Source organism: Lepisosteus platostomus, chromosome 4 (genome assembly GCF_059453375.1).
Source record: "Lepisosteus platostomus isolate fLepPlt1 chromosome 4, fLepPlt1.hap1, whole genome shotgun sequence".
NCBI classification, from domain to species: Eukaryota; Metazoa; Chordata; class Actinopteri; order Semionotiformes; family Lepisosteidae; genus Lepisosteus; species Lepisosteus platostomus.
In genome coordinates this window covers 18,445,103-18,472,460 of record NC_142614.1, presented here as the reverse complement: position 1 = coordinate 18,472,460, position 27,358 = coordinate 18,445,103, and the positions used below count along the sequence as shown (strand labels likewise).

Sequence of the window (27,358 nt, the reverse complement as noted above, 5' to 3'; positions counted from 1 at the left end):
ATTTCTAATAAACTAAATATTTAACTCTGTCCCACTGTGGATGAAAAGCCTTTTCTCACAGTTAACATTGTAAATGCTCTCACACACATTCACACCCATGCACGCACTCCCACAGAACAGCCGATATACCCTTGTTTATACCTAGGCTATGTCAAATAAAATGTGTGCTTATTTCTGTTGAAGTTGATTCAGGCATTTGTTGTATTTGGAAAACGTTCAAGCAGGCATGTTTGTACAAGTATTGATCTTTTATAAGGCCAAGCTATTTGAAGCAGAACACAACCAGATCTGGAAAAAATGGTAAGCACACTCGCATTGTCAAAGCTTAACTCAGGGAATCTCCTAAATAACTTTGCAGTATTTAACACTATACATGGGCTCCTGTTAGACACAGTAGACCAAGCAGTATTTATGGCTTTTCTAAGGTACTCCTGACACAGTCATGGCTGCTGAATTGAGATGGTATTATCAACCCTGTAATCTCATTAAAATTGTGCATGATTAATACCTTGAAAATCAAAAAACAAATTTGCATTAGTTGTGTGTGATGGAACATATGTGTAAGAATATGCCAAGAGACCAGGTTCCAATAGGGATGAATCCACTAGTCGTTACAGCCAGCACACAAAGTGATATATTTCTGGGTAACAGCGTGTACATTTTGTTAAATGCATGACTCAAATCATTTTAAAATGTTCAGGGTATTCTCTCTTAAGCAAATGCAGCAATGCAGAAATATATAATTATATTTTTTACTTTTTTTTGACAGCCCCATCTTTTGCATGTTGTCAGGATTAAAATGTTGTCTTAAAAAGATGAAAACTGGTTTTAAGTTGTATTCAAATTGGCTGAAACAGGCTGTAACAGATACACCCAGTTGAAGATTTCACAGTTCTGACACAGATTCATGAATTTCTTGCAAGGCCTGGGCTCTGTACAGTATACAGTAAAATGCAAGTGTGTTGTTTAGTCTTATTTTCCTCACTTTGTAATAAATGCTGTTGTATTTGTCACTTATATAGAAGCAACCACAGTAAGTAGGATGAGGTGATAGTGAAATAGTAGCTCAGGTGTTCATACATCTGTAGAGTGTTGACACAATGTATTTTCAATTGGTTAATTCAATACAATATCTTTACCAATCTCCAGTATGCTTACAAGTCCTTTAAGTTCCGAAGTAACATGGACAAACATATATATATAGAGAGATTAACAATTCATTTTGTTTGCACTTAATAAATTCATAGGAAAAGAGAGAAACAAGGCACCAAGAAATTCCCTTATATGGTATATCCTGTATGTTCAACAGTCAAAAAGCTACAGTCTGAAATGTTAAATAATGTAGAAAAAGTCATTATCAACCCTACCCCTAAACACTAACTTTATGGTTTTATTATTATGGTACTGAATAAAATTCATTTTTGAAATATTGAAACTTTGGCGTAATAAACATTTGTAACACAATGTTTTTGACTTTGAGTTTACACAGTGATTGCAGTCTGGTGTCCTGGCACTGCTAAAATATGGGGGCTTTGTGACAGTTAACTGTATGTTGCAATTATATATAAAATACAAAGATATAGTGTTGTGCCTTGCCAAGGGTGACCACAGCCAGTTCCTTTTTTTCAGATGCCTAATGCTGTGTGGGATGTGTGGGACATTAGTTGAAATTGAAAAATAAATGTATTTTTGATAACATAAGTAGCTTGCAGTTGTCAGGCTGATGTGTGTAACTGAGTGGGAGTATACTGTAACCCATGGGTTTTACAGCTAAAACAGGTAATGAGGTAGAAAATACATGTAGCTAGCCATAGGCAGTCATCTGTGAATTTTCATCTGTTTTTATTGACCTCCACATGAGCAGCTAACAAGAAAAAGCCTTATCTTTGAAAAAGATATCGTGGCAAGTAGATCTAAAGTCAAACTGAAAAGATTTGTAACATACAGATTCCATTCTTTTCAATGGGTTGCCAGGTAACAGTGTGGTATAATGCTTTAAATGTAATATTGCTTTTAAGAGGGGGGGTGGAGGGGGTGAGGTTGCTGGGTGAGAAACAAGGAGTTCAGAGAAAAATAACTGTCTTGAGAAACAATAGAAACTATTCATACATTTATAATCATTTTCTCCTGCTAATGTGCTTAACAATGTAAATGTGACCTTCAATAAGAAAAATCAACAGTCAGAGAACTAAAAAAGCCATTCATTAAAGCCAAGTCATTAATATAAAACTAAGGTTGAATTCATTTCTGTCCCCTTTACCTGTCATTAAATATTAGATGATGAAACTGCTACAAAGGTGAAATAAAATATGCCTTGATGCAATATTAGGGTTTATATTTAGCATTAAACTTAATTAAGCATTTCAGTTGCTTTTTTGAAGCCACTTTGAGTTCTTGCCTATCATTGGGGTATTGTGACTTCAGTTTTTTTCATTAGCATGTTCCTGTATTTGCATTCTCCATTGTATTTGAATCTGGGGATAGACTTGACCAGTATAAGACTTTTTTTATCTCCTGATGAGCTCCTTAGTTGCATTAGTTGTATATTTTGGGTCATTGTCAAACTGCCTGGCAAAGCACCATATAATAAGTATGAGAGCATTTTCTTCCGCATACAAAGAAAATGATTCTTTAAACTACAGAATTAATTCTGTATCACTAATAAGGACAAGTGAGTCACTTTTAGGGACTCACTTGTCCTTATTGTATGCCCAGATCTGTCCATGGCATTGTCTCCACCATGCTTTGCAGATGAGGTGTTCTTTGCATTTGCATTTCCTCTATCCATAAAACTTTGAGCCAGTATACTGTAGTTTTTAGCATCTTCGTATCTCCAAGCAAATTCTGTTTTAACTTTTCGGTTCCTAGTGCTGATGAGAAGTCTTCCAGTGATGGCTTTTGAATCTGATATCTCAATTCTCTGCAAAATATGGATTTTGATACCTTCTCCACTGTGCTCTGGAGGATGTACAGTAGGTGATTTCACTGATGGTTGTTTTAAGGTTTTCCTTGACAGCTCTAGTAATTTTGTCATCAATTACAAATGTTTTTCTTGGCAGATTGTTAATTATGCTTGTGGTTTCTGTCTTCTTCAGTACATATTCCAAATTGTTGATTTTGGTCCGCTCACTTTCTGTGCTATGGTTTAATTGGGTTTTTCTTCTTTTAAGCCTCAAAGATTCCCTTCAACAGAAAAGTCCTTGCTTTTCATTTTGAAATGTGACTACATGCTGCAGACGCTGAAGTGAGGGGAATGTTCACATCGCTTCATCGAGGCCATACTGTATTTACCCAACATCAAACACGTGACCAACAAAAGATCAGACAATTGTTTGACTTTTGTTCCTTCAAAATAAAGCAATTCAACAATATCCTTTGTTTAAATCACACAAGAAAGCAGAATTAAATTGACTCTCACTAGGGACAACAACATCCAAGAATTGAATGCTTTGCGAATGTTTGGAATATTGGTTTGGCTTAATCTGCTTGGGTAGTGGGTAGGCTCCTCGCCACAAGGCAAGGCCTGAATGCCATTCATAGATAGAAATAATTATAATTAATAATAATAATTGCTTACACTTATATAGCGCTTTTCTGGACACTCCACTCAAAGCGCTTTACAGGTAATGGGGACTCCCCTCCACCACCACCAATGTACAGTATCCACCTGGATGATGCGACGGCAGCCATAGTGCGCCAGAACGTTCACCACACATCAGCTATCAGTGGGGAGGAGAGCAGAGTAATGAAGCCAGTTCATAGAAGGGGAATATTAGGAGGCCATGATTGTTAAGGGCCAATGGGAAATTTGGCCAGGATGCAGGGTTTACACCCCTACTCCTTTTGAGAAAATAATAAAGAATAAACCAAGAGCTAGCTGCAAAGTGGAGATTGAGTGGAAGAGGGGTCCTTATGTTTTATGAGAAATGATTATTGTTCATAGTAAAAATCCCAGTTTAGACTTTGTTGCCACTATATGTTTGGAGGGCACTATAGTTATGACCTACTTGCCAGCTGTGAACCCATTGACCATTTGCAGGATGAGCTGTGATATCATGCAGCATCTAAGACTCAGAGACCAGCATACAGACACAGACTTGTCCAGACTTTGCAAGAAGAATGGAGCGAAATCCCACAAGAAAGCATCTACACCACGTTGCAAAGAGATATAGGAGAACCTACAGAATACACAGCTTGTATTCTCCCAAAGGTGACCTCACAAGTTATTAGCAATTTACTTTCACAGTTGACCTCCTGTTAATCACCCCTGTTAACGACAAAAGTTAATCAACATAATGAATTTACTGAATAAATTATCAGTACACCTGATATACTGTACATATTGATACTGATACACACTGATACAGAAATATTTTGTGAATATTTGTGAAGTAGGTAGAGTTATAATTGTTCACCTACAGTTCCGTTTCATTTTATGCTTAATATGGTACTGTAAGTTACAGAACTGCAAACATGATTGCTCAAAGTGTCTTGAAAAGCACTTTCCCATGACATCCACTGTGCTTTATTCCACGCTAAGGTTTAAATGAAAAGGTTGATTTCTTTGCATTAAAAATGTTGTTTTCTGATGACACAAGGTTAGTCTTTCAAAAGGCAGTTACATCATATCTGATTAGGTATACTTGTCTCATGTTTGCACAGCCTAGCACTTTTTGTCGCTGAATAATTCAGCTGTCTTCTATATCCTCCATTAACTTGTCATTCTATCAGTGTTTTTCTCCGTGCTAGATGACATGTTGTATAGTATTCCTCTCAAACCCAGACTTCAGAGAGAAGGATCTCCTAAATCCAACACTGTCATAATTTCTATGATGCAGCTTAGGAAGCATATGTTTAAGTGCCTTTTATACTCTAAGGGACTGATTTTCCAAAGCTCACCAGAGCCTCACTAATGTGTAAAGACATCAAAATTTAAATAAGGTATGGTTAAATATAGATAATCTTAAATAAAATGTGTGATTCAAAACAGATTAGAAAAGTTCACTATGAGTGCTGCTGAATGTATTTTAGAGTGCTTGCTTAAGCTACAGTACATAAGAACTCAAATAAAAAATGTATCGGATCACAGATCACATGCATGTCAAATCAGGTGTACAGGCCATAAACAGATGAAAACAATTTAATCCAAAATCATCCATAGCCAAAAGAAAACTTTTATTTCTAATTTATATTCTGTCATTTTACACATCGAATTAGATCAGTTTTTTATTTTTTCTTACTTCCTCACCAGTGTGGAGAAGTAGTCAGGGCTCTGTACTCATAACCTGAAGGAAAATAGAACTCAGATTGTTTCAATTACGTGCCTGACTCTATTAATTCAAGTTATCTTTGGATTAAAAAGTCTGATACATAAATTAATCATTTGTAGATACCAGTTGTCTATCAATGTTGCTCACCTCTGTAGTCTCTACACTTGCATGGAAAACAAAGGTTTTATAGCCCTTTTCTGGGCACTCCACTCAAAGCACTTTACAGGTAATGGGGACTCCCCTCCACCACCAATGGATGATGTAACGGTAGCCGTAGTGTGCCAGTAACACTCACCAGACATCAGCTATCAGTGGGGAGGCAAACAGAGAATGAAGCCAGTTCATAGCTGGGGATTGTTATTAAAAGGCCAGGACGCTGGGGTAACACCCCTACTCTTTTTGAGAAACGCCCTTGGATTTTTAATGACCACAGAGAGTCAGGACCTCAGTTTTACGTCTCTTGCGAAGGATGGTGCCTTTTTAGAGCATAGTGTACCCATCACTATACTGGGACATTAGGACCCACACAGACTGCAGGCCCCACTACCGGCCCCACTAAGACCACGTAGTTTATCCCAGGAGATCTCCCATCCAGATACTGACCAGACTCACACGTTCAGTACTGTAAGTTGTCAGTTTGAGTTGCAAGGCGATATGACTGCTGGCATTAGATACAGTAGTTGGTGCCCTTAAAGTCGACGGGTCTGCGGTTAAATGGAAATCTGAAGATACCTTGTCTAATCAAACTCATTTAACACCACTAGTGTGAGGCCAATCTGCATTGTCCTTTTGGGGATCCTGGTTTAGACTGTACAGTATGTTTACATTTAAATGCATCACACCTCAAATGTATTACTCCTACTGGGTGAGTTGACAGTGTTTATAAATAGCACCATTATGCAGCAACAGTAAGGTCAGTAAACACCCCTAAAAGGAAATCAAATAGCAGCTCTGTACTATTTATTGCATGCTTGTCCAGTTAGGGTATTACAGTATACTGTATGTGGAATAAATGGCCACAAGAGCTTGTTTTTGTCTTCTTGGATTCTCTTCTAATTTTTCTCATTTCAATTAGCAACGTTGCTTTGCTGATGTTAAGCCATGAGGAGCTTGTTCTTGTAAGGGTATTTTTTCATGAAAGGTGACATTTCATAGACATCTCTCTTTGTTATCCTCCTACAGTACACTGAGTGCAGTATGCTACAATGAATTCTGAATATTACACTGGTCAGAATTAGTAGTTACTAGCTAAAAATAATAAGCTGTCTTCCGCACAGAACTTGCTGCTTTATGGTATCTCTGAGAGGTACAGAAAACTGTGTATGATCTACAGTATGAAAGTGGCCAGTAAAATCAATACTGTATCTGTTATTCATTTGACACCTTAGCAAGTGATAGTTGAATTGGTGTGATAGGATTATTCTTCCTGTCCTTCCTTCCTGAGGAAGATGGCTTCCATTTCTTAAAAGTAAATCACAGCTATAAAATTAGAGTGAATATTTTTTCATCTAATTTAGGGACAATTTGCCCAGCCAGTATATTTGAAGTCCAACTATATTTTGAATTACTCTATGTGTGATAAGGATGGAGTCCAAGTACTCATTTGGTTCATGTCTTAATTGTCTTAGAAATTGTTGGTTCGTATTCTTATTTGGTAGAAGTTTTTAGAATGCAGAATTCGTCAATGTTTTCTTAGGTTTGTCAGGGCTTAGTTGATAGATTAAATTTGGAGCTCATTACATGTATCTTTAATGACAAAAATTAAGCAGGGAACTAATTACTCAATCAAAGAAATTACAGTTCTCCTTACAGCAATGAAAAAGCTGGATGTTTTGTCATTTCTCATGCTCTGTTGGCCAAGAGCTTTACATGTCCTCCCTCTTTCAAACCCCTGAACTGCCATTTGGAGATGTGTCCAAACGTACTTAGCAAACAGAATTTAATCAAATCTGACTATGAGTGCTGGACACTAAGACCTTTCATGCATAGACTCATGAGCACTTTTTTAGACATTTCTAGAAGAAAAGATGAGCATCTGATTTGCAAACTGACCAACTAGTATCTTTATGGCACTTTTTTATGGTCAGAGAACAGTCATTTTAAATGTAGAGCACTTGTTTATTATAGAAATTTGTCAATGAGAATAGTGTTTAAGAGGATAATAATAATTAGTCATTGAGGACTCATTGAGTCCATTGAATGTTTTGAAAGCCAGGTTTTTATTCAATTAAATTTTTATGAACGTATAATATATTTGTCCATTCCTTAAATTAATCCATACTCATATACTGTATGTATAATTCTAAAGTGAGTTATTTTCTTATGATCAGAAGGACTGCAATTTAAAATCCCCTTTTTCTCCACACCATTTGCCCAAAGCATGTAATTGGAAATGTTTACAATGTATTTATTGGGTAATAATTCATTGTGTTTACAACTCATTCATTTCAAATTGCCCAGAAGAACACCCATGATTTAGGAGATGCTGAATTAATACCACAGCTACTGTATATCACACTCAAGAAAGCAGTGCTGGGGTTAATGGAAAAGTGCATGGATTTAGCTAGTTGGGAACACTATTAGAAATGTTAACTGTTGGGGAAAAAATAAAGACAGAGCCTGCAGGATTAATTACTGTTGTGGCCTTTCTGCTGCTCAGATCTCCCACTTACATCATGTGGAGATCATGCAGCTTGAGTTATGTGAAAATTAACAAAAGCTTGCATGACGCCCCCATGGCAGTAGTTCTCTGACTGACATTCTTTGCACATTAAAATCCATAATAAAAAATATATTTTTTATTATAAAGTTTAGCTGTGTAAGTGTTGTACAAAATTTTAAAAACTACATATCCTAGTTCTGCAATGTTGGAAATATGTGACCCTTTTCTGAAAGGGAAATACAAAACAAATGTTCAATAATATAATTTGCTTCTAAATTCTTCTTACAGGGGTCTGTTCAGCGGCTCATCAATTCCTGTTTCCGTCTAGTTTCATGTGACTGACTCCCTTCACTGGTGTGTTGTCGATTAAAATGCACTGAAAAGCCCCCAGAAAATGCCTGCAACTTGTGTGTCATGGATTTGAGTTAGAGAACAGAATTATATTTAACAAGGACAGTATATTAAGTTGACCTTCAATGGTTCTGCAAAAGCACCTCTCTGGTCTGTGATACAGAGAGGCAGGAGGACAAAGGACACAGATATCTTCTTGGAACAGATGGTGGGCTGAACCCAATCGACACCTTGTGTTCAAAAGAAAAAACGTAAAGGTGTGTGAGTAATTTTTGAGAAAATTATTTTTGTCTGCCACAGAGCCCTTTCCCGCCGAACGAATGAGCTGTAAATGTCAGACAATTACTAAAGCAATTGGAGAGGAGTTGGAGGTATGATTAATGTACAGTAGGTGTATTGCTGAGGCAGGTTAGAGAATATATTGGAATGTAGGGATATGGCAAATGATTGAATCTGTTTTTTCTCAACATGCTGTTGGGTTGCATTTCAACAAAATACACACTATTGTGTGGGATGGCAGTGTTCTGAATATTGTTTCCATTGAATTCTATGCATAACAATTATGATTAAAAATCCTAAATTAAAAAAATAAAACATAGGGATTACCTGATTAAACCTGCTGGAAGCTATCTGTGTGGGTGTGTGAGGCTGTGTGTCTATACAGCACATGTATTTTTTATTCTTGCTATTTAACTCTAAATGTTGCAGCTAGATTAATTGCAATTGAAACTGAGCTGTGGGTTGAAGAATGTGTGGATTCAGTATAGAACTGAATTTTTCTATTTGCAGGAATACCACGTCGTAAAATTTTAAACTCCTGGCTGTTAAGTGAATACAGCAAATTGGTATTGGTACATTTGGGCTTTCAAAAATTCCTCCTTTTTATTTGGTGAAGCTTTTTCTTACTTCTTTACCTGATCTGTGTTGTGGTGGAGCTGCTGGCGCATTAGAGCTGCCACACCTTACCTTAGTAGGTGCTGCACTTCAGTGGTAGAAAAAATATGTCCCCTCCTATACGTGAAATGCTTTGGAAGGGATAACAGTAAGTGTGCTACAGTATATGAATGTATTTTTCTTATTAGTATCTTCATTCTTGTTGTCAGACCTATCTATTTCCATATATATTATCCTGTTTTGGTTTGTTAAGATGTTAACATCTTAAAAAAATTGAAAGATTAATTAACAGGACCTTCAGTGTCATGGTACTTTCAGAAGCTTCTGTGTTGAATCCAAACCTACAGTACCCCACACTTCATTCTGAAATTTGGGAGAGTTAATTTGTCAAGGCTTTATTTTTAATTGTTTAAATCTTGTGGTTGATTGTGTTTGGTTTACAGCAAGCCTCATTTCCAATCCTCTAAAGTTGTGCTTTAGATCCATTTAGTTACCATTTCACCATGGGGGATGTGTGTATACCAGGAATGAGTAGTAATGTGGGGGTAAAGTTTTGAAATGTTTTCCTTTCAGAACTTCTCTAGAAACCACAAGAAGGTTCTGTTAATCATAGCCCAGGATTGGTTTTCGCTTTGGTCTTTACCCCATTTTTAGACAATTACTTATTTTTTGCATCTATCTGTGCTTTCATCTCGATAAACAAGGTGATTGCCTTTTCTTTTCTGTGCTTAATGATGCCGCTGATGAATAGGTTGAGATTCCTGTTAAATTCATAATGAGGCATATTACTCATTTTTCTCAATTATAACATTTCGAATCAACTATAGGGTTTGAAAGAAGACAAGTTCCTGCTTCCTGACAGCCTGTCTCATTATCATTAATTTTTGCAGAGTCTGAAAAGAACTTACGCAATGTTTTCCAATGACAAGCACACACACCTTCAGAATATAGACAATCACTTTCATTTGAAGTTTAAATATTCTAACAAAGTATAAACCACCCCCTTCTAATTTAATCAAGGAGGGTAAAACACTCTATGAGAGGGGTAGGCCAAGACACTTTGACCAATAATAGGCATTGTTTCTTTGACTAAAGCACTCAAAATCTAACTGTAAGGAAGACTACAAAAGAATAATGGGATGTCATTCTGAATTTTGATATTTTAGTTTTGTATTTTAGCATTGTCCATAGTTGCTATTTTAATTCCAGACTCCTCATTCAGGGAGGATAATTCATGGTGCTTTATTTAAAAAAAAATGTAAACACTTAATAAAAATGCAATTTGAAGGATAAAGAAGTAAACTCTTTCCTACCTATAAATCCTTGCAATCCTATTTCAGATGTAACTTGCATTCTGCTTTTTACAAGGAGAGTAAGTCACACCATACTTTACATAAAATTGCTTTACACAAGACATACAGTACCTGAGTTTCTGTAGTCTACACATGTGTATTTACATTACAGAGAATCTGCCAGATTTGTCACAAAGCAGCCTGGTCTACACAAGCTTTTTGAAACAGCGAGTAAAAGGGAAAGAGTTCCACATCAATGCAATTATTATTTTGAGATTCATAATCTTAGATTAACGTTGCACATTTCGAAATGTTACAGAAAATAATACTGTAAGGCAGGAGTATCCTGGTGGTGGATATCCCCACTTCAGTATGTTTTATAGGTTATCATTAGATCTACAGTTTCTAAAACTGGGAACAGTTTTACTGTTATCAGTTAAGGAGGTGATCTGTTAAATTAAGCAGTGTAAAGAAATATCAATAATTCTCTGCATAGCTTTGCAGAAAACAAGAACATATTTTAAACTTTAAGGAAATGTTTTGTATTTATTTTATAGAGACTGTAAATATACAGTATATTTAGCTTGGAATACTTACAGATGTATACTATATAGAGTATTTACTGTATAAGGATGAATGATAAGGATTATTATAGGCACAATGGTAATTTTCCCTTAGAATCATTCAGTCTTCCTGAAGCACTTCAGAACATTTTTGTTCATTTTAATAACAGTGTATATATATAGTTTACAAAACAAAACCTGAGGCATTTGCAGTATATAAGTATAAGTATTAAAAAGAGGAGGGATTATGTATGATGTGATGAAGGGGTCGGGCACTACGACTGAGCAAATTCATGTTGCTAATATACAGTAGGATAAGGTGAATGCTTTGAGGGTGAGTATGACTGAGAAACAAAACTCTGGGCTTGGACAGACAATCAGCCAAAGTCAGGTTGCTAGGAACATCTGATAAAGCATTTTGTTATTTAATAGACATACTGTAGAACGTGACAGCTTCCGAAATGGTACCATTTGTGGTGTGGTAGCATACGCTGTAAAGATTTTGTTTTTTCACTGGTAACATTTTCATTGTCTGTGAAAAGGTCATTAAAACAGACGAAGAGCACAGAATTTGCAGACAGAAAAATCATTACGTTTAAACAAGGCTAAACTATACATTGTCAATGTCACTTAAAGTTAAAGAGGACATTGCAGCTCAAGGATGCTCAGAGCTTTTAATAGTATGTGTGGTGTGTATATAATCTGAAGAGACATATTTTAAAATTAAAAGCATATTTCATTTTATTACCAAGTAATTAGACTGAGTGTCTTGCCATACATGTTTTAATTAAATAGCGCGCAATAATATGAAGTAGTTAAATAAAATGAGTTGTTATCAAAATTAAATACATAAAACTATCTATGTTACATATCATTTAAATGAGCAAATAACCACAAAGAGCAAAGCAAAAGGGTATTTACATGTTTACAGAATTCTTTGGAACTACAAATATTTTTGTGCAGTCATGTAACAGAATAGAATAGAATTCAAAGTTTGTGTATGTCAAATACATTTTTAAATCCCTAAGGAGCACTGTTTCAGCTTGTGAATTGAAGTAGATTTATGATGTATAAAATGCCTTTCTACAGTATGTGCAAACCTATTCCATAATAAACTTATAGTGAATGCTTCAGAAAAGATTAATTGTTCTTCTGCAGCAGGATTTTCAATTTCAAAATGACTTGTTTCTCATTACCACCCTTTCCCGTGGTCACGAAATGAACAAAGAACATCAGCTCTCTTCCCTATCACCTGCCCTCAAGTGTAATTATCTTGTTTTACAGTTTTTGACCTACCACAAGAAGAAGCCTTTTACTAAGTCCATCAAAGGAAGAAAATGATTGAAGGGACCCAGTCTTACCAATCAGAATCTGCCAGATCTCCTTTCTTTACTTTTGTCCTCAAATTGAGGTACCTTGAAGTGACCTTTCACCAAATATCTGTTTGATTCTCTGACAGAGATGAATATAGTTACTTTGCCCATTTCATTAGTGTTGACCTTGGTCTTTTCTTGTTTTTATTTGTTTTGGTGGCTTTGAACTATATAGTGCTAATTCGATCTGTAATATTTAGTATTTATGGTACAGGTACATCTGATGAGTATAAATTTAGTCCCTACCTCAAGGCACCTGCTTGAGACACCTGAAGCACTCCATTTCACTTGTTTTGTGTATGTATGGGGATGAATTTAGGGTTATTATTCTCCCCCACCTTTTATTGTATTAGTGTAATTGTTCATTCATAGGGAATAATACCACCCAAGAATAAGATGAATATGTGGATGTTTATTAAGTATTTACTGTAAGAATACTGAGATTTGGCTTAACACTCTTGGCTGAGGGTCATAGAACAAGGAGGCTCAGACTCCCATGCAGTGAGGAGAAACCAAGGGTCGGCTGCACAGGTGGCGATGGGGTGGAGGAGGGATGCATCAAATATAATGTACAGTAGCTTTCAAAAAATATGTTAATAATGATTATAATTTAAAATAAATGGACCAGCTGGAGCAAAGAGTGGCTTGGTTGTCATAATTGAAATTCAGTTAAGAGCCCCATTTATTGTAATTGGAAATAACCACTGCCACTGAGTTTTATGGAGTATTTTACAACATACGCTGCCTGCCTTTGCAATGATATACAGTATGAGATATCAGGGGACTGTGGTTCATAGTCACAGACCACAGAACCAAAGAAACAGCAACGAATACGGGAAGGACAGCCGGACATATCATAGAACTGCTTTGTTGAGAAAGTGCATTCATTCTACAATACATCACAGGCAACACACCCAACCTCTCCATTGATGCAATGTGGTTGGACAGCAGGAAGGTGTGTTTGTGTCAACAATTTATTCACAGAAATATACAAGAAGATGTATTGCTGCTTAGCAGAAAAAAGTTACTCCTTATGTAACCTATATAATCTGCAGTTCAAGCAGCTTTGGTAAACAAAGTAATAAATGGCACAGCTTTAGATGTTATTATGTCTACTAATGCAAACAAATGGAAGGCACTGAGCAGTTTCTAACAGCACAGTTTAGATCATATAGTTAAATAGCAAGTGGACAGAGTTATGCCTAAGTTAAAAGCCTAGGTTAGCTTCATTTAAACAAAAACTAAATTTGTATTTGTAAACAAATACAATATTTGATTTGTTGGTAGCACGTTTTCTTCATTCCCTCATTACTCCAATGAAGACATACAGTATATGACAAATCTGTGTCCATTCCTGGAGAGAGGAACACATGCAAAAAGGGTTATCAAAGGTGAAGTGAACTGCATATTAATGTTAGATTTTTGAAGGTGTAGCCATATTGGCAGAGGAACTGACATGCCTGTCATGACCTTTTTGAAGAAGCAATTAGATTAAACAAGAGATCTAGAACTGGCAGGCATATAAATTTAACACTAAAAACACAATCTCTTGCCGTTTCATAGTACAGATTTCATTATAGAATGTCTTTGTGTCTTTTAGTTTAATTAATTTAGATGTTACCATCTTTTTGCTTTGTTAAAATGTGTATAAAATATTTAAGTATTTTTAACCTATCGTCAGAAAACTTGAAATTTCTGTCTTTCTCAAAGCTGTCTGGTCCTGAATATCTGTTTCCTTGTTGGGATTGAAATGAAAGTGTTTCGGTGGAAAATGGAAGTTATAACTTCAGTAACACAGGATACAGTATAGTAATGTACTGTATTCTTTTTTTTTTTTGGATGCTGGACAAAAATATCTTTGAAAATTATTTTTTTTTCAAAAGCAATAAGAATGTTTAGAAGTAAATATTAATCCTTTTATCCAATAAACTGACTTCAATAAAATAAGACCTATGGAATCAATTACTGAAATCCTTTCAGGGATCACGTTAAATAACCATTTACAAAGTTACAAAAACACAGTTACTAGGTTCATGTAAAAGACCAAGTTAAATTCAGCCTTACATCATTCTTTTGTTAACCTCCTATATTTTTCCACTTACACTTACTGTCTGTAGTTGCCAGGAAAAGGATATTTATAGTGTCTTCGCATCCCATTTAGTTCCATTCATTTCATTCTCCATGATCTGATGTTTTTGGAAACCCTCAAGAAATGTAAACTGTATCTACTAAAAACCACCACTAAAATGCATTAAACAAAATGCTTTCAGATGTCTGTCTCATTCTAGAGTTCCCTCTGTAATATTTTATTAGAGTGATAACATGGGTCCTGACTTTTCTCCAGTCCTGGAGTTTCTGACAGACAGCAACTGATATGTTTTTTTTCTTTTCTTCAGAAACGAATTTCCAAAGTCAGTTAAGCAATTAGTATGACTGGAACGTTCTAAAACCCTTTTTCAAAGCTAGTGAAATCACCTTCACAAAAAATGTTTATAGAAAATCAGTGTTTCCTGAAATGCAAATTGAATCATTAGTACTTTAATTTTTCTTGTATTAATATTTTTTTTATTATGTTAACTACACTTATTATGTTAACATCGTAAGAAGAAACAATAATAGCAAATCACACAGTATGTGTACAGTATGGCCATGCAAAGATGCCTGTCAGCTTGCAGTGCTGAGAACCTCTGACAGGACCACTGTCTGGGGGCTCACACAGTGAAAAGACAGAGCATTTTTGGGGGGACGTTTCACCTGTACTAATTCAAGATTTTGAATGGCAATCAAAGACAATAAAAAAATGAGAATTTGATTGGTACTGTATGCAAATAAATGAATTGCTAATTCCATTTACAATTACAAATGTATCAGACATAAACATTTGAGTCAAGTATTTGATATGACTAGATTTCTGTTCTATCAAGGTAGCCTTTTTTTAATTCTGAAAATAGTGTGTCAATGTTTCACTGTTAACAGTCTGACTACAGGACAATTGTGTTTACAAACAACCCCACTAAAATTACCCTTAAAATAAGGGATAAAAAGGAAATAAAAACTGCAATGCATATCTCCAGCAATTTACTATATGAAGCCACTAGAAATTATTTTTATTAATGATTTCTTGAGGTTATTTTGTTTAACTGCTTTAAAATGTGAGCAGTAACCAGCTAACCTAGTATATCTTACTCCAGACAGGGCATTCTGTTTGAAGGGATTAATATGCACACCCCCACAAGTCACAAAAGGGTAACAAAATCTCTTTGCTGATGTTGCCAATATGAAAACCCTGGCTTATTGTTCTGAATCATGTTTACCTTTGGCCTTAGGGATCTAGTGAAACTACAAAGTTTTAATGTATTACCTCTCAAGGGATATATGAATTCCATTGCTTATCACGCATTTTGGATTGAAAGAAAGCTGTTTCTAGGCCTTTTTGCTTAAAGTGCAAGAAACGAACCTGCACTACTTTTTTTCTAGTGCAACTACTTAACTTTTTTTTCAAATTACAAATGAAAGTATCCAGCATAAACTACTGATACTAATAGAATAATTTATAAGGGCACCTGGCCTTTATGCATATTAGAAAAAAAATGCAGGCCAGATTATATTTTATTAACACTTAATAGATTATAAATACATATTATATTAACTCTTACTGCACTAACTACTAATACGTGCAGAGTAGACATTAGTATGCTACCAAGACAAGTGAATATTCACAAAACACAACCTGTTTGAAATGTCTTTAATACATTAAAATACACGACAAGATGTTAAAGTGATCATACACTTAAAATGAGTAGACATTAAAAACTATACTTATAACTTGTTTATCAATAGTGAATACCATATATTATGTATTCACTATCTATTAAGAGTTAATAGAGGATTACTAAGGGGTATACTAACATTAATGAAAATTATTAAAGGTATTATAGTGAATAAGTCGAATTAACTAAACAGCAGTTTAATACCACAAACGTTGCCATATGCTCTTGGCAATCAACAAAGCAATTACATTGGCAATTTTTTTGTTTTGTTGAACTTGAATATTCACCTTTACAGTTGCCATTAAAAATGTAACTATATTAACTGAACTAAAATATAAAATATAAAAAAATACTCATGTATGAAAAGGAATTGACATCTTTGAATTAGGAATTTACAAAATTGGAGATATACATGAATTATTGGATTTTATAGAATTGTAAAAATTATAATCAAAAAGATAAACTATGGACTATGGACCAATAAAGTTTATGAAAGATTGTTAAAAAATTATTAGCAAACCCTGCCACAGAACTCCATTTTCCTGCAATTACTTCAGGAATTTTAGATTAGTTCTGCTTCAAATTAACATTCTCGTGTTTCTGACTTTAGTAACTAAATGAGCATTTACAAGAAAAAAAAAGAAAATTTAAGATCTCCATATTTTGTTCCAAAATAAAGGTTAGGTAAAATTCCAACATCAGTTTTTGTTTTAATTTGTCTTTGGTTTACATAGCGTCTCACGCTATATTTGCTGCTAAACTTTTAAAAATGCTTTTTGTAAATTAGAAACAAATTTTGCCATTTGAAAAGAAACTTTGAAAGAAATTCTGTTCATATACAGATGTCCTATAGGTCTCTTTTTTCATAATTGTAATTTAATTAAAAGGTAATAGTGATTTAAATAAGAATTGATATGACCCTGGTCTGTGATTTCCAACAATATTTAGTGAAAACTAATTTGTGCCTAGCACCCATCATTACTTTATTTTTCACTTGACTATGTTCTGTTTCACTTTATGTTTATGATTCTAAAACTAAGTCATGAAGCATTCATTTTCAATTAGAAAAAAAATCTATTTTCTATTGCAGTTCTTTAGGACAAATTGTTAAAAGTGTATTCATTATACATTTAGATATGTGCAATATGATTAAAATATTTTTTTAATTTATTGTACAATACATTTTAATATTTACTTTATTTATAACATACAGTATGTATATATACTGTATAAACAGGATGCTTTCCAATTGTTTTTGATATTCATGATTTATTATCAAATTTACATTTGAAATATACTCCCCTTGTAAATATCATTGAGAATTTTAAAATTAAACAATGTGGTAATGTTTGTAGATTTCTGAAATATATTGCAACAGAAAAGCAGAGATGATCCCCAAAGAATAATCTAGTTTACATAATAATTCCACGTGCTCACACACACTACTGAGATACTTTTAATCTCCTAGCTGAACAAAGAGTATGGAAAAACAGGAAGGTGGCCTCAAGGCTTCAAGCATCAATATTCAAAACATACCTTTAAGTAAAGGACATTATTCTATTTCATCACCACAGTGCCATTTACAATCTTATAATCAGTAGAGAACTTGTTATGTATTTATAAACTCCTGTGGCTCATCTATATCACTTCTTAGTGGTCATTGAATAACTAATATTATAACACTACTCATGCACACTTTGCATGCCAGTATGTTGGATTCTTACTTTCCAAAGTATTATCAACAATTTTAGCTTAAGTATCTTAATTTACTTTAACGTGCAACCTATTAAAATGGCAAAGAAAATGCATTCATATAAAGGATCATTGGTAGTTTACAACCAAAATGCCTTATGTCAAATGTCAAATTCAAACTTTTATACTTGAAGATAATTATTGTTTGGTGAGAAATAGCATTTATCAACATGATGTTTTTAGTTTTACAAAATATCAGCTATCTTGTTGGCATTTGTTTTATAAATACAGTCAGATGTATTTGGATTAGGTGAATGTGCATATGAGATAAACATAGCTTATAAAATGTGAAAATAGAAAAAGAACAACATGGCTCCCTTAGATGATTTTACTGTTTTGTGAAAAAAGAAAGTTCACAAAGAAAGTACAATTTGCCAGTAAACTAATCATAAACATAAAAAAGGCTAGAGAATATTGAAGGATATATTAGAATCATATGCAACAGTGAAAACTTGTGCAGTGATTATTTTTTCACATATTGGGATGAAAAAAACTACATTAGCAATTATGATTCTCTATCCAGGAAAGTTCTGAAAGCTTTTTAAATATTGATAGGTTAATAAAAATAGTTGCATAGATCTTATGTTAAAAACTCAGTTCAATATTCTGACTTGTCTTGAATTGATTATTCTTGCATTCACTGAACACTGAAAGGTCAGTGCTATAAGTTATTCTTCCCCAGTATACGTGTCCTGTGGACTTGTGGCTCCATAGAGAGTCTTGCCATTCGATTGCTAAACCAAACAGTGTTTTAGAAACAGTGATCAAAACAGGGGGAAAATGGCATAGAGCAGAGACATTTTCCATTTCCTTATTAAAGCCCACAAAACCTCTCAAGTGGTTACAAAGCAGAGTCTATCCAATAAAGGCTGAACTCTGTGTTATGAAATGTTTCATAGAGAGATAGGAGCTTGTGGGGTAAAATAAAGTAAGTTTTAGTACTTGGACCTGCACTACTATACTATGACTAAGAAGGGATGTACAGTTGCTCAAATAAAGCAGTATGTTTAGGTTTTTTTGATAGAATTACATGCAGCTCTGCTGTACAGTACTGCACATTTACTGCTTGTGGGCACTGTGGGATTCACATTGCTTAAAATAGCAGATGGCTCTAACAGTGCATGTTTCACAGGAAAGGGACATGCTCCTCATTCTCTACATGCTAGTCTAGGGGTCACAGTTGTTAATCCAAGCAGACTTAATAACTGATGATTTCAACTTTTAGAGGATACTGTATAAATAATGCTGATAAAATTGTTAAAAAATAAATTTAAATATAGTGGAAAATAAAATCAGTTTTAAAGTAACTTAGGACTTTATTTTGCTTCATCAGTTGGTCAGTAAAGATTTTTGTATGATACTGACATGCTGAGCTAAAATGCAAATTTGATCATTCATGCTGTTTTGTAAGGAGAGATTTCCTCTATAGGGTTATACCTTAAGACATTTTCCTGATCAAGTTTTTGCAGTTTTCTGCCCCTGTCCTTGAACACCTTGGAGTCATCAACCAGGCCAGGCCATCTCAGGCCATCTTTGAATCTCTTCACCTGCTCATGTTCACTGGACAAGGCTATACACTCATCCTCATGAATATCTTTCTCACTGTCATGAAAGTTCATAGTCTTCTATGTCTTCTTCTGTGGAGAAGGGTATTTGAATGTATGGGTATTTGAATCACAGCGGTCTACTTGAAAACACATCTCTGTGCATGGTGCCATTCTGACAGAGAAGCCAGTGTCTTCCAATGGCACTGACGACCTTTGGTTCTACATTTCTTAACTCCTGTTCAGTGGTGCTGTACATACACTGGCAAGATATATGCTTTTGTTGATTAAAAATACAGATTTTGATCATCAGATTTTGATGATAATTGGTTGCTGTATTGTTTCTAAGCAAGTAAATGTTTCTACAAAACTACACAAAAGGCTTAGTTTTCTCAAGTGACATTTTAAGATAGCAAAGATGAGTAATTCACAAGGAAAAGAGAATGGAAGAAAATGTGAAAAAACACATCTCCTGCTTAGGCATTGTAATATAGTGACTACCTTACCAGTTAATGTTCACATAACCTAGAGATTGAAAGCACTGACTTCTTTCATTTGCTGTAGAATATGCAACATGCATGGTACAAAGAGAAAAAGAGTGGAACAGATAATTGTTTTAATGCAAGCTATTATGTGGGCAATGTCATCCAAGTTCAGCATTTAGAAAAGGTGGCACCCCTATAGGAATGGAAATCTCAGGAGGCTATTATTGAGGTAAATTATAGGCCCTCTAATTTTGTGTCTATGTGCTATTCAGTTTTTTTGGCTTGTTTTTCTTTTATACACTATTTTAGTTTTTCTACTTTTATGTAATACCACATAAACAACTGAACAGGACAACTGTAAGGTATATAAAATGACATAAGGGAAAAGAACAGAATTTTTTAAAAAGTCATTTCAAAATCTAAAATGCAAGGAAAACACGCATTTCTTTTTTTTTAAAGAACTATGTTCCTTGAATTCAGATTGTACTATGCAATCTAAATTCCCTCTAATCTATTTTCAGATTTTTATTGGGGTTTTTTTTTCCAAATGTGCTGAAATGCACTTGTAGGTCTGAAGTTTTACTTTATGTTTCTCTTCTGTACTGACACACTGAAGAAATTCGTCTTGCCTTTCTGTTTTTTACAATGCGGCCAGGAAAATACATTTAAAACCTTCTATACTAAAGTAGATATTGCTCTCTGTGCCGAGTTATTAAAATGATGTGTGGTAGGCTGGAAGCAGCTGATTGCAATGAGGCTCATACAGAGACAATCACTTTTAAAGGTCCTTAAATAAGCTTCCTGCTGTCTCCAACAAGATATTTCTTTGGCACAGTGACCTCATCCTTGGTCATGAAGAGTCTCAAACTGCTCAATGACTAAAAACATGGAAACAGCCTAAATTAGACTAAGTCTAGCACCTAATCAGAGTACAAATTTGAGGGAACTCAGGACTAGGACCAGGAGTGTGGATCATGGCTTTAGCAGTTAGTAAATAATTTGTGAGTGTACATGTATGAATGTACAGGATAGTCTCCTTCTTCTCCGATTAGATTGTGAAAGTTACAGTAGATTTGTGTTATATTGTATGTATATACCATTATATGCAAGTTGTTTATCATTTTATCTGTAATTTTATGCACACACTTCTAGACCTGTCTTTCATATATGTTTTTATTTATCTAGTTCAAGCAGAAATTATATTAGAATTTTTTACACAAGAGGCATGAAAAGTGAGAGGCGGGCAAGAAAGAAAATTTGTATAACTTGTGTTTTAGATTTTTCCAAGGAGCCTAGGGACCTTTAAGTACATCCCTCAGTAGCATGGCCTCTCTGTCAGGATGCTGGGGTATTTGGAATCTCTGGTCCAGAGTGCCACCTATCGGTCTCTATTGATGGAAGCAATATCCATTTAATATACTGTATACAGTACATTGCTTCCAAAGTGCTGGTCATCATTGCGTCCAGAAGTTTGATATGGCCTCGCCCATACTAAATTTCCAAAGTGTGATCAGATTCAAAGTGTGTTTAAAGCAACTATTAGCCATTTGCAAACTATACCTTTGTCAAAACTGTTTGTCATCACTTTCTCTGTTTTTGCTGTGTCTAAGCAGATGGGAAAAAAAATCCTAAAACCCACGTCACCACTTAATGAACCAGGATAAGGATTTGCTTAAGCAATGAAAGATGTGTTAAAGTGCCTGCTTAGATGACACAAATAATGCAAATGTCAAATGCATGGATTCCACTTGTTTCAATTATAGTTCAGGTTCTCTGTTGTCTTTTTCCATTTGATTCTGTAGCATTGTTATATTTCATTATCTCACCAGTGAGCAGTGCTTGACAGAAGGCACAATAATAGTTGATCTTTGTTGAGCAGTAGGCCCAGATGAGGTCAGAGTTACCTGAGGAATTCACAGCCTCGCTGTTAGCTAGACAGCAAACTCACTTACTGTAGGACTTCACCTCAAAGGAGGGGGGTCATTGCAGGAGTCTGTGTACATGTTGCTCAGTTTTCACAAATTTAATGATTGCTGTTGGCAACATCTTTCTTGTGGCCTGGAGTACAGCTGATCCTACTGACAGATCTACAGTTTCAATGTCATTGTCTTTGTGTACATTAGGGAATAAAATTATAAAAGATATACAAATAGAAAATAAAAATAATTTTGCCCCAGAACAGGAGCAAGTTAAAACAACAGTCTGAGATTAATACATTTGTCTAGTATGGCCCCAGACGGTTTAATTTTTCAAGATCATATGGCTTTCTGTCAGAAGCTTAAATACTCAATTTTTGAGTAGGATTAGACAAAAAGCAATTTCCTTCCATTCTTTACAAAAGAGTGTTGCCTCTTACAATAACCAGAAAATGGAAAATATTATTTTTTAGCAATTAAGATAAGACGTCTGTAAGATGTCTTGAACTGAGGATAAAGTTATCAGGTCAAACTATCTCACCACTCAAATCAGTTATTCTGGTGACATTCATCATGTGTGTTGTAACATTGCACATACTCTCCTGCAATATGCTAATACTGTTTAATACAGAACTGTGTCTTTCTGCTGCTCTAGGCATGTTGCTAAATTCTTCCTTAGTAAACATCTGAGTGAAATACATGATATTTTCGTACATCAGCCTTTTCCCTTCCATTGTCTAGACATTTCCAATTACTGTACTAGATATATTTTATCTCACCTTTAATGGTTCTTGTAATATTGTAATGTAATATTCCTTTAAATTAATTTAAATGTACTTTCTTAATTTAATATTACTATAAATTACTTTCGTACCCATTCTAATATCTCTTTTCACCTATGCTTGCAAGTCATTGTAACATGGTTAAGTCATGGTTTAACTTTAATTGTCTGTGATATGGGATGAAACACTAGTTATAGTTCATTTTCTCCCAGGGGGCCTACTGACATGGTCAGTTTATATTATTAATAAACAAAATACACAAGTTCATTTTAAAAAACTGTGTGTAATGTATGCATTAGGGATGTTATTTGTTTTTCAACCTTGGGGCAACCTTGTTGTGAAAGGCGCTATATAAAAATAAATTTAATTTAATTTAATTAAACCTTAAAGGAAAACATTTAAGAGAGTAATAATTATCTGCCTTACTTTTAAAGAAAATAATTAGAGCAAAAGAGTCTGCACACATCTATTTATTTAAAGTTGATTTGAGTTATTTTACACTGAACTTTGGATAAAAGTTGTATTTTCCTCTTTTAATATAGGGGTAACTTTATAACAGAAGGTAAAAGTCATTTTGAATGTGCAATGCATTCGCAACTCGGTGCAATTAGTTTTCTAGTTGAGATCCTTGGATAATTTTACTACTATCAAACGGGCTAGATGGGCCATAGGGTCTCCTCTCAGTTCTAAACCTTCTTATGTTCATATGCTGGTCTTATGAGCTGAGTTTGTCTTTCTGATATCCCAAGGAGCCTGTTAAGTTTGGGTCATTTTCACAATCAGTGGCAGTTGATTTACTCCCTATGACGATGGTGACCTCTTTGACCGAGGTAGTACTTTCCATGAACACCTAGCCAAGATTAGCAAATATACTTGAAACAAACCTGTATAGAGAAAAATGCCAGCCTCCAACAAAAACTGCAGTAGGTACTAAACCCACATGTAGAAACTTGAAGGCATGTCTGAGTATTCCTAAAGCTAGCAGTTGAAGATTTGGAAGTATCTGGAAGGACTTTGGTCATTAGTATGCAAAATAAATATGGATTTCTAGATCTACATAAAGAGTTCGTAATTCAGAGGGAAATTTTCATACCATATGAATGAATCTTGAAGAATCATATGAGTAGTTTTTAAGCAATGGTTAATTAAATTGAATGTTATACATGGTTGTACAATACATATGTTCAACCCACATTCTTATTCTCCAGTGACTGTGTGATAGTGTTCCAAGGCCAGAGCTGGAAGTATTTGGTCCTCAGACAAAAACATGTTTGGTTGACTTGTCTTGTGTGAAACAAGCATATGTCTGCTCCAGACAGAACATCACTGTTGTCTGTTGAGTCTGTAAAGAGATATTAGTTAATTACAAAACTGTTTTTAATTATCCCAATTGACAGGAATTTTCTCAACCCATGGAAGCTGGTGTTTTCTCAAACGTTTTCTTAATTTTTGATTAAATAGGTTTCTTTGTTTATTAGGAATTATTCAATATTTTGATTCTTAAGTTACTCATACATAAAAAGCTCTCCTGTTCTTTTTAGGTCAAAATTGTCCCTTTATCCAGGAATCTGTGCTATTTGAGCAAAATTAGTCCTACATTTTCCTGGATTGTATAATCAGGCCTTTGTCAAGCCCTTTTAGGTCTTAGATGAAATTGTTTACCAATCATCGAGCAAATACAGGCTCTAAAATGACAGGAAAATAGAACTGTGAACTTTCTTTAAATGGTTATTTTAGAATTTGATGGATTTCCACTTTCTTGTTCTATCATATTTCTTTTTCTATTTAATGTACAGTATCTTATTCTTAACTGTGATACTGGATAGATTTCTTTTAAGTTAGTGTATAACTCTCCTATCTCTGCCACTACTTTATAACATTGGATTTCAACTGACTTGCAATATACTGACGTGGTGTTTGAGCTGTCAAAGTCTTTGGCATTAGGCATTACCTTGAAACACAGAGTATGGTGAAATTAATCTGACTCTGTGCTCTGCTTTAAGTCTTTGTGAGTGCCAGAATTGGACTTTCCAAAAAATGGAGATTATTGTTTATATGAGCCATGACAGTGGAGCATTTCAGCCTGAAAAATAAAATATCACAGATGTAATTGCATGCTAAGGCACTGGCCTTCTGAACACATGACCAACAAAAACTTGCCTGAACATTTTTGAAAAAAAAAATTCTCTTTAGCAATAACTAGAAAAAGTAAAAACTGAATGAAGCAATATCTCAAGGATCGTCTTGGAGTGTGTCTGTTTCAAATGTGTGAATGCAAATTGTATTTTCAAATATGCTCTTACTCTCAAAAACACACGTGTAATGCAAAATATGAAGTTGAGGTACCATGATAATGACAGAAATGTATATTCTGACAGTCACTAACATACACCCAACACAAAAAGGTGATCACTGTTTATTTTAGCTGAACTGCACTCATTTGTAACTCCTGTCATTGTGTGAACAGAATCTGCACAAGCTGAAAGTTGAATGTTGGTGTGATAGGAGATGTAATATACTTCATGGTAGAATTCTGGATAAAATAACAACATGTAAAAAGTCAGGAAGGAAATAAAGTGGTAAAAATGCACTTCAGTGATTCATATACTGCTTTTCCTTTATCTGTCATCAGAAATAGGAATAAGATCCTACTAAAATTAATAAAATACTTCTGTTTGTTCTTTTGACAATGGACAAATCATTGATATCCTACTTGAATATTTGTTTATAGCTTTTATGCCTAAAATATTAGCTCTGTTAAATTTTCAAAGATTAATAATGACCCATTTTTGTTGAGGTATGAAGAAAGGTGCATATCACTTTAAAAACAATATAACTGTATTTACGCAACACATGGAAATGCAGATACGTGATTTAAATCTCTAAATATATTTGTAAGCCTTGCTCTGTTTTTTTAATGCACACTACATATTATATAACTAAGTCTGTAGTAGACAGATGAGAATATTTGATTTGTCTTTATTATTCCACACAAAAAGCCTTTAATAAAGGGCTTGTTCTTTTTTCTTATTCCTGTACCATTAGACCTATGCACTGGAAATGCACTACACTTTGGAGTAATAAAATACTTAAATGACTGTATGAAGTACCTTTGAACTTAGTTCAAAAACCACTGTTATGACTCTCCAATAAAACAATTCAAGCCCACACCAAGCATGATAGTACTGTTAACTTTGACATACTGTACTGTACTCTAAGGCTAGCTTCTAAGTCTGTGTACTAGTACAAATTAAACTTCCTAAACCTGCTAACTTTCTGTTCAACTGAGAATACACAGATGTTTAAAACAAACTCAAGAAGAATGTTAGAATATGAGACGAAGTACTTCTTTATCTTTCCAATTTCATTCGAAGGAAACACTAAAAGCTCTTTTTCCACTGTATTAACAAAACACAATAATCAGTAATCAGGGTCCATCACGTCTGTTTTCAGGTATTGGTTCTGTGTTATAGTGCTGAGATTTAGTAAAATGTTTCTGATGCTATACAGTATGTCAACTCCCTTACCTCTTTAGGTAACATGCAAAAGATACAGTGACATATCCTAAAAATTAATTTCTGTATAATTTCTGGATACCTAATTTTACTTAAGAAATGATGACTGTGGAAAATACAAAGGAATTCATGTGTTTTATTTAAATACAATATTTATAGGTTTTATTAATTATTCCAGTTCTGTACTTTTGGGGTAGAACTGCTGTACATACAGTACATTGCAGAGAATACATACCTTCCAAAAAAGTGTTAAATTAGTGTAAAAGTAATGATGAGATATTTATGACACAAATAAAAACTGGGTTTGCAGCCTCATTTGATCTCATATCAGGAAGATACAGTACGTGTTCTATCCAACATTACTGTATGTATCAGCACCTTCCTTTTCCACTTCAGTGCTAAACTGGAACTTTGATTTATGAAAACATGCTGAATCAATGTTTTCTTTATGGCCTACTTTGCAACAGAAAGGAATGACCACGAACATTTTAGTATTTTAGTGCGAGAGGCTTCAGCTAACAGAGAATGTAATGATTAATCCTGGCACAGCCTCAGATTATGAGAACCAAGCAGCAATTTAATCACAGCTTTGGCTGCAAGTTGTACAGCCTGCTGGGACTCCTGAATGGCCCCCATTTTGCTCAGGGCCAGCTACAGCACATCGCAGATAAGATCTCTTTTCAGGGAGCATCTGCCTACTGTACCATCATGACATGAAGAAAACATTGCCGATCTACTGCTGTCTACTGGAAAAATGACTGTTCTTTTTTCCTATGCTTTGTCCTTCCATTATTTGAGTATATTGTAATGTTGCACAATTGGAGAAATTGAAATAAGTGTTTAACAAACTACAAAAGAGGTCTTTTCAATTTGATCTAGATAATATACTATATAGTCATATAAATGGCTTTACATATATTTGAATAAACAAATGTATTAGCGAGACTGTCATAGAACCTGGAAGTCTTTTCTAATCAGAAAAATCATGAGAGCACTTCAAGGGTGATTCTAAATATTTGATACATTAGCTGCATGTTCATAATTCAAAAGAAAGAGGAAACTGCTGCTTAAAATCTTATTTAAAATGTTTTCGTTATCTAAAAATATTTAAAATAATATGTATCAAAATATGACTTAAATAAATCTTTCAGGAACACACACACTTTTATACACTCCGGCAATCAAAATA

The 27,358-nt window shown here is 34.4% G+C and overlaps 1 protein-coding gene across 4 annotated transcripts in view; it reads left to right on the top strand.

The window, feature by feature from the left end:
* The window catches only part of LOC148672876 (5-hydroxytryptamine receptor 4), a 97,110-nt gene that overhangs the window by 57,586 nt on the left and 12,166 nt on the right, over nucleotides 1-27,358 (top strand). The window contains exon 7 of one of the 4 annotated variants that reach the window (XM_088628834.1): nucleotides 12,317-13,045. The exons of 2 other annotated variants lie outside the window; for them this stretch is intronic. In XM_088628834.1, coding sequence (XP_088484960.1) covers nucleotides 12,317-12,323 — 7 coding nt within the window. In that variant the 3' untranslated portion in view covers nucleotides 12,324-13,045. Of the gene's footprint in view, nucleotides 1-8,220; nucleotides 9,098-12,316; nucleotides 13,046-27,358 lie in introns of those variants that run through there. One more of the 4 variants, XM_088628833.1, reaches the window with a different exon arrangement.